At 45.7% G+C, this 9,349-nt stretch overlaps 1 protein-coding gene across 1 annotated transcript in view; it reads right to left on the bottom strand.

Moving 5' to 3' along the window:
• Positions 1-9,349, bottom strand: part of TNC (tenascin C) — a 92,050-nt gene that overhangs the window by 12,376 nt on the left and 70,325 nt on the right. The window contains exons 18-19 of the mRNA XM_018576974.1: positions 5,429-5,561; positions 1,068-1,219 (exon numbers count right to left, since the gene is read on the bottom strand). Coding sequence (XP_018432476.1) covers positions 1,068-1,219; positions 5,429-5,561 — 285 coding nt within the window. The remainder of the gene's footprint in view (positions 1-1,067; positions 1,220-5,428; positions 5,562-9,349) is intronic.

The raw sequence follows: 9,349 nt of genomic DNA on the forward strand, positions 1-9,349 counted from the left end.
TGCATTGAGGGCGCACCTGATCGATTTCCGATTCATCGGGCCTGAAGTGCTAAGGGAAATGAAGAAGGGTAGGGATACATTGCTATGGTATGCTGGTATGAGCAGGCACATATATGCTTTTGTACCTTCTTCTCCTATAGGTAGATACAGTAAGTCACCAGCACACCAACTTGTGTCCCAACTCGTCTTTGTTCCGTTGCATACATCTCGTCACAGAAAGGCAACCTCTCGGACCACTTAGGACAGTGGCTCTCAACCTTTCTAGGGCTGGGACCCCTTGGTAACATTTGCCAGGTAGTGGTGATCCCCCCAATGGTAAAATTTAGGAATGCACCAATACTAGTATCTGTGTGGGCTCTCAGGTGGCCAGTGTGGGCTCATCTGAGCTCAATGGGGCTCTCTCACGGCCAGTGTGGGCTCTTTGGTGGTCAAGCCGGTATTCAACTCCCCTCACTCCCGCCCGCTCCCCTCTCTTTGATCCTCCTCGGCTGCAGCGCCATCTAGCGGCCTGACTGGAGAACTGACACTGCTGTTCTAGGAGGTGGCTGAGAAGCCTCTTACCTAGCACAGCACAAAGCATGTGGTGACCCCCTCAACAGTGGGTCGTGACCCACTGGTTGAGAACCACTGACTTAGGGTACCTTCATCAGACACAGTGCTGTGACACATACTGTATGGCTGGTGACATACTGTATCTGCTTGGACTTAGTGGTGCCATCCACTTTACCAGTATGCCCCTTGAAGGTGGTTGCTGAAGTGACTGTGGATGGAGTCCTCAATGATGTAGAGAGCATGAGGACATCAGTGCATCATTAGACTATGAGGACAGGTTGCAATGATGACGCTTCCTCAGGGGGTGGGCCCATGGCGCCCTGCACTTACAGGTTGTGCTCAGTCCTCCGACTTCAAAGACTGAGGACATCTAGTGTCCGAAAGGAGTTACTGCAGATGACAATGCCGGAAAAGGGGCAAGCATTACAGCCCAGAGCCCAGCTTTATGTTTCCTGTGCTCAGTTACAACAAGCATATACCTACATATCAGACTTGGCATTGCATAGTGTACTTACAATCCATCCTCCGCCATCAACGTTCATGTCGCAGTACACTTCCATGGGTTGGGACTGATCCCCATCGGCATATATGGTGTACATTCCTGACTCGGTTTCTCCGTTCAGAAGGGCTTGTGAGCAATCTTTAGGCAGTGGGTAGAGACGCCCGGCTGTAAAATGACGGATAAGATAGAATGAGTATAACAGGAATCACATTGTATACCTAAACCCATTACAATCTTATAGGAATCCTGCAGTGAGAAAGGAATGGTGGCAGCCATAAAGTATCAAAAAATTACCAGATGCATCACCACATGTGCCAGAAATCCAATGGACTCCCATCTTCCTATATGAGCTGACAACCCTGCCTTTGCTGCACGTTCGACTGTATTGTGAATGTATTGTGCTGTCATACAACACTTTGGCCACTAGATGGAGCTGAGTATTATTTCCTATGCTCTCCAGCTCCATCTAGTGGCCACTATGTAGTATGACATCACAATACATTCACAAATGGATTCAAACTGGGGGAAAAAAAATATATGAAGAACTCTTATTTTTGGCATCATTCACCCAAAATGAACGCTCACACATATCCTCAGGGCGAAGGGCCCTGTTTATAAATAGACCCAACGTCTGCAGCGAGTGTGTCAGAGGGCACGGTCGCTCATTCCGCCCTCCTACACTGCCCAATTGTGATGTCATACTACATTTTGGCCACTAGATGGAGCTGAGTATTATTTCCTATGCTCTCCTGCTCCATCTAGTGGCCACGGTGTAGTATGACATCACAATACATTCACAATGGATTCAAACTGGAAAAAAAAAAAAAATATATATATATATGAAGAACTCTTATTTTTGGTCGCTCATTCCGTCCTACTACACTGCCCAATCCGCCCAATGTCTCTGTAGATACCTCCAACCTCTGACGGCTAGAGCCACGTGTAGATTTCAAAGACACATTCCAACTGTCCACGTTTAGGGATCAGTCGGTGAGTGTCAATGCCTGAGGGGAAATTGGACGGTGGACGTACCTCCATGGTTAGCATCCTCAGATCTCTGACAACTCTTATCTCACGCCCTCAGTGCCTCAGGTTCTCTTCCGACTCCCTTAGTCTATAATACAGAGGAGTGTGTGTGCAGTGCTGGGCTTACTCTTCTACACCTGACACACTGGCACTCAGTGACGGTCTTATTTGGATGCTCAGGGGGTACTCGAGGACATCCAAGGAGCCTTCGGAGGGGGGACTTACATTCTGTAATGTGTTGCTCATTAGCACAGGTGACCCCGTCTATGTTCTGACATCATGATATGTACTAAGAGCGCAGGTTCTGACATCGGGAGGCGTTATGACAGCGCCCTCTTCTGACATATCAGCATGTTATGACACACATTTCTTTTCTTTTTTATTATTATCATTTTCTACAGTCTCAAAAAAAAATGAAGACTTAAAATAGTTTTGAAGCAAACTGTATAAAATATGTGATTTAACCTATCTCCACTCTATTCACTATGATTATATTTCATTTGAATATTATTTATAATGTATAAAAAATAATGATTATTATTTTTATGATTTCTCATGATTTTTATATAATAAAGGCTTTTATATAATAAAGGCTTATAATGACTTAAGCCTCTGATAGCTACCACACATATTTGAAAGCCAATAATGATTTACTGCGAGGAAGAAAATGATCCCTCACTGTTCCAGTGCATACCAATGGGAGAACATTTTTGTTATTTCCAAATTTCGCATCTCAAACACAATGCGCCGGCGTCTTTTTTTCAGTTTAAATGGCTCAAAAACCTAACTTGTTCCCTTTGGGGGGATTAGCTGAGAAACGTGTCTGCTTACATTTCAGGGCAGTGAAGCCACCGGCGCTTTGGCGCTCATCCCGTGCATCTGAGAGAGCGCCATGGCAAGGTAAGTCTCTCAGAACAAATTGTTTCCTTGCGCCTCTAATATCGCTCCTTCAGCCGGGAAGCACTCAGCACTCTGGCGTCTCTCACTGTCCACGTTCATTTTTTCTTTTTTTCCATGCAGACGTTTCTTTTCAAAAATAAATACTTTCCAATGAATGTGTTGGGAAATTAGGGACCTCCAGGTCATGTTTGGGTCAGAATGTGCAAATCTTTAGGATTTGGCGCACAAAGCTTAGTTAGTTGCGCCAGAAGGACCCCGTAGCAGCATGACGTATGAGAGACGCATTCTGTAAAGTGCTGCATGAAACAGCCCGGCTGAAAAATGATTGATAATTCGCAAATGCTATAGAAGCGCGCACCCATTTATATTGCACTATATACATATATATATGTGTGTGTGTAAACTTTATTGTATTTAATGAATTAATGCATTTTTCTGTGTATTTAGCTTTAGCTGGATATATTTCATTTTAATATTTATTTTTTATTTATGTATTTTCTGTGTACAGATGTTCCTCACTTACCGACTTACCTGTTTTGCGACCACTCGCACTTACGACGGACCGGCGATGGACCTCCGACCTTCCACGTCAGCGTCAGTGCGACGGGTCGCCGGCGGAAGTGACATCCCCCGATCTTCACTGCAGGTCTCGGTAAGTATTTCCATTGCCGGATGTACAGTACACTGTTCGGTACTGTACATCGGCAACGCTATACAGTACTGTCCTAATGCAGTATAGTACTGTATAGAGTTCCTCACTTAACGACCAATCCGTTTAACGACCTGGTCGTAGGAACGGAACTCGGTCGTTAAGTGAGGAATACCTGTATTGAGCTTTTTTTCCCCTGCAGTTCGGGTTTGCATTCCTTAGTGTTGTGTCGATGTTGGAGGGATAAAGGAAACAATACCCGTATGGTGGGAACAATAGAGGGGCGGGGGAATGTTCTGATGCGGGTTTGGCGCAGATGTTTTCTATCCTGCATACGTGAGACGATATTCCGGAGCCGTCACAATGTTTCATAAATCTGTTATGACGCCGCTGAGCCCGGCTCGGGGACGGGATTGTGCAAAGCTCGCTTTGTGAACAGACACCTCTCCTCCTCCTGCAGGCGCTCTTCCTGTGTTCAATTATCTTTTATACGCATGGAATGGAGCGCCGACGATTAATGAGATTTTTGGATTATGATAATTTGGTCACCAGAGAAATATAAAAATGTCTTTCTGCGGATAATTTATTTTCTGTTGTGGAAAGAGCAGAGGAAAGTCTTTGGGGCTCATTTATAAATGTCGGGGGGGGAGAGGAATGTCGGCGCCTCTGGGTGGCGCTGACGTTTATAGGAAATGCCTACACTCATTGGCACCATCTAGGGGTGGTTTAAATAACTTCCTGGATAAGGGCTCATTCACACCATTGGCCGGCAACGCAGGCTCCATGCAAGGACATTGATCAACGCAGGCTTCATGCAAGGACATTGATCAACACAGGTTCCATGCAAGGACATTGATCAACGCAGGCTCCATGCAAGGACATTGATCAACGCAGGCTCCATGCAAGGACATTGATCAACGCAGGCTCCATGCAAGGACATTGATCAACGCAGGCTTCATGCAAGGACATGGATCAACACAGGTTCCATGCAAGGACATTGATCAACGCAGGCTTCATGCAAGGACATTGATCAACACAGGTTCCATGCAAGGACATTGATCAACGCAGGCTCCATGCAAGGACATTGATCAACGCAGGCTCCATGCAAGGACATTGATCAACGCAGGCTTCATGCAAGGACATGGATCAATGCAGGTTCCATGCAAGGACATTGATCAACACAGGTTCCATGCAAGGACATTGATCAACGCAGGCTCCATGCAAGGACATTGATCAACACAGGAGCAGTGCAAGGACATTGATCAGCGCAGGCTCCATGTAATCAATAATACTTGATTATTATTATTTGTTTCACATAGTTGCACATTCACCTCAGTCCCCGCAGCTTACACTCTAGGGTCCCTATCTCACATGCATACATATAAGAGCCAGCTGTCAATCACGCAGCTGGGCGGATCCCATCATCTACGTCGGGATCCGCTCCAGCTGCGGCGTCTCATTATACCGCGAGCTGTAGCTCCCTATATACTGAGCTTAGGGTGACGGGAGGATGCTAGTTTGTGTCCTCCCGTTACCCTAAGGAGAACTATGGGGAAAAGCCCTGACCCCATAGTTCTCCTTTAAGTTAAGAATATAAGTCGCAGTTTTTAATGAAGCGTAATATCTAGTTCACGGCCCGTTCAATGCACGGTCATGTCGGTACTATAAAACGCGTCCTACCTCATCTGAGTTCTTTGACTATTAAGCGGCGGCGTGGATCTCCCTACGTGGGGTGTGTGCGTGCATGAGAACGCAGGTCTTAGCAGGGGATCATAAAACAGAAGCAGCGTTGCCCTTACTTGTTGTGAAGACGGTTTGGATGAATTTGCTCTTGACGTTATCGTTTATAGCCTGCAGTCTTACGGTGTATTGCGCAGACGGGCTGAGATCCAGCAGCCGGTATGAGGTGGCATCGGGCCCCAGAGCAACCTCCTGCAAAGGGAGAAACAAAAAGTTAGGAGAAGAAATATGAATACATTGCTCATTTGCTTTTTAGCATTAGCTGGAAGAAAGAGAAAAGCAAGCCAAAGCAAGTCAAAGGAGGTAGATTTTCTTTAAAAGTTCACCCTATACCCAAGGTGGGCTTCCTCGTGGTGGTCAGAGTGGACCAAACCTGTGTGATACAGTATATTATCATTATTATTATTATTATTATTCAGGATTTATATGGCACCGGCAGCTTGCACAGCACGCTATATACAATATGAAGCAAGACAAGAGGGTTAGGATTGCCCTGCTTATGAAAGCTTGCATTATAAAAGGGAAGGGCAAGTCATACCAAAGGTAATAACTGTGAGGGATGAGATGATGGAGAAAGTAATAGTTCAGTTGTTGGGTAGAGGTGCGATAGGCTTCCACGAAGGGATGAGATTTCATGCGGACAGAGTAGAAGATACGCTATATTGCCAAAACTATTGGGACACCCCTTCAAATCATTGGCTTCAGGTGTTCCAATCCCCTCCATGGCCACAGGTGTATAGGATGAGGCACCTCGGCAGTAAGACGCTTCTACAAACATTTGGGAAAGAACGGGTCGCTCTCAGGAGCTCAGTGACTACAAGCGTGGTGCCGTGATAGGTTGTCACCTGTGCAATAAGTCCATCCGTGACATTTCCTGGCTACTAAATATTCCGCGGTCGCCTGTTACTGGGATTATAACAAAGTGGAAGCAACTGGGAACAACAGCAACTCGGCCAGGAAGTGGTAGGCCGCGTCACATGACAGGGCGAGGTCAGCGCATGCTGAAGCGCACAGTGCGCAGAAGTCGCCAACTGTCTGCAGAGTCAATAGCTACAGACCTCCAAACTTCGTGTGGCCTTCAGATTGGCACAACAACAGTGCGTAGAGAGCTTCATGGAATGGGTTTCCATGGCCGAGCAGCTGCATCCAAGCCGCACATCACCAAGTGCAATGCAAAGCGTGGGATGCCGTGGTGTAAAGCACGCCGCCACTGGACTCTAGAGAAGTGGAGACGTGTTCTCTGGAGTGACCAATCACGCTTCTCTGTCTGGCAATCCGATGGACGTGTCTGGGTTTGGCGGTTGCCAGGAGAACGGTACTTGCCTGACTGCATTGTGCCAAGTGTAAAGTTTGGTGGAGGGGGGATTATGGTGTGGGGTTGTTTTTCAGGGGTTAGGCTTGGCCCCTTAGATCCAGTGAAGGGAACTCTTAAGGCATCAGCACACCAAGACATTTTGGTCAATTTCATGCTCCCAACTTTGTGGGAGGAGTTTGGGGATGGCCCCTTCCTGTTCCAACATGACTGCACACCAGTGCACAAAGCAAGGTCCATAAAGACATGGATGGGGGAGTTTGGGGGGGAGGAACGTGACTGGCCGCACAGAGTCCTGACCTCAACCCCATAGAACACCTTTGGGATGAATTAGAGCGGAGACTGCGAGCCCGGCCTTCTCCTCCAACATCAGTACCTGACCTCACAAATGGTCCAACATTCCCATAGACACACTCCTAAACCTTGTGGACGCCTTCCCAGAAGAGTTGAACCTGTTATAGCGGCAAAGGGCGGAGCCAACCTAATACTGAACCCTACAGACTAAGACTGGGATGCCATTAAAGTTCATGTGCGTGTAAAGGCGTCCCAACACTTTTGGCAATATAGTGTAGATGGACAGATTGGGGTAGGGGGTTCCAGAGCATGATTTAGACTGCACGAGGAGAGAGAGCAGCAGTGACCGGGCTTTATTATAGGAGGGGGCGGAGACAAGACCAGTCACCCTGCACAAGGAGAGAGAGCAGCCGTGAGCGGTCTTTATTACTTTATTTTCTAGGCATTAACTGGCTTGGTAAATGCATTTCTGGCACAAATAATTCATTTATATCCTTTAGTGTCTATTGAAGAATATATTCGGATTACATTTTTCTTTGCCTGGAGTTCAGCTCTAAGTGGAGCAGCATGCCAAACATACCGAAACATAGATTTGGGGTTTACGTATACATGAGTAATTTTGAATAATGACATGTTAAAGCTTCTACGATGTGATTGGGGGTTATGACTTTAAAGATCACGGAGCACCCATGGGAACCATCTGTCACGTTCCATTTCCTAGAATGCAAAATTGCGCAACAAGTTCATCGAGCTATCGGCTTTGCGCTCGGCGGAAATCCGCTTCGGGTTACCATGGGTTACCGCACTTTCCCCATCGCTCTTTGCTTTTGTAAATAAAGATCCAGATGTTGAATGATTCCACATGACACAATGTAAGCTTTCAATAAATGCGCAAACATTAGTCAAATTCAAAAATCAGAATTGTTTAAACATTTTATTTATTTTTTTAAAATTATGAAGCCGAGGGAACTTATAAAAATGTTAAAGAAAAATAAAATCCCCATAAAAGCTTCAAAAAGAATTCGAAGCTGAAAGATGGCAAGTTGTTAATTTTTCAAACCATTTCCAAACATTCCCCCGCGGCAGCAAATGACAGCCAATCAAAAGCTTTGCGGAGTCCTTCTCTTTCTAGGGAGGCTCTGAAAATATGTTCCTTGGCGTCGTGTCAAGAACCTTCCCAAAAAAAAAAACTATTAAACCCACACGGCCGGGCTCGCTGTTCTAATTGTTCCATATGTTTACCATATGACATGTTACATTAATGGGACGTAAGGTAAAATAACAGGCCTCCTACTACCGCTAATGTCTGCTGCCAATGTTTAGAGAAGCTACCAGTGGTCTGTATGGAAGTCATTAGTAGGACATCCATATGATATTTTTTATTAACATACACTTCAAATTAAGCCGGTATGCTTCTGCTGATAGTCATCTTGGATATAATTTGCTAAGGCGGGCCCCGTAATTGAAAGGAAATTTCACCGATGTCAAAAGAAGAACTCAAAAAGTTCTAAAAAGAGTGGAGAAATAGCGTTGGAGCCTCAAGGTCCATTGGTGGAGCTATCCAATTTTGATAATAGGCCACCTATCCCTCATAAAAGTCACATCCCCAAAGAATAAGTAGAAAGAGGACCAAAAAGGAGTTCTAAAAAAAACTTCTAAGGGTGGAGAAATAGCGCTGGACCCTCAATGTCCATTGGTGGAGCTATCCAACAGATAATTGGACGCCTACCCCCCTATCAAAGTCAGGACACAACATCTCTGAGAATATATAGAAAGAGGAGTGAAAAGAAGGTCTAAAAAAAGGTTCTAAAAAGAGTGGAGAAATAGCGCTGGACCCTCAAGGTCCATTGGTGGAGCTATCCAATAGGCCACCTACCCCCTATCAAAGTCAGGACACCACATCTCTGAGAATATATAGAAAGACTAGTGAAAAGAAGGTCCAAAAAAAGTTCTAAAAACGGTGGAAAAATAATGGGGGACCCCCAAGGTCCGCTGGTGGACCTGTCCAATTTTGATAATACGGCACCTATCCCTCATCAATGTCAGGACACCACATCCCTAAAGAATAAATAGAAGGAGGGCCAAAAAGAAGGTCTAAAAAAAACTTCTAAGAGTGGAGAAATAGCGCTGGACGCGGGAAAATTGAAGTTACCAGGCTTCAAGGGGTTATACATTCCATCTTCGACGTTACGCAAATCTGCTCGTTTACCTGCCGGGATTAGTAGAGCCAAAGTTGTGTTTCTGGGATGTATGCATCGGAGGTCTCATAGACTCCAGGGCTATGGTCTAGTCTTTGCCTCCCTCTCCTCCAGGCCATTCACAAAATGAAGCCAGGGGCTGTGCATTTTTATAACTGGCCTGGAGGAGAGAGCAA

This window comes from Nanorana parkeri, unplaced genomic scaffold (genome assembly GCF_000935625.1).
Source record: "Nanorana parkeri isolate BGI_ZX_2015 unplaced genomic scaffold, ASM93562v1 scaffold81, whole genome shotgun sequence".
In the NCBI taxonomy this organism is placed as follows: Eukaryota; Metazoa; Chordata; class Amphibia; order Anura; family Dicroglossidae; genus Nanorana; species Nanorana parkeri.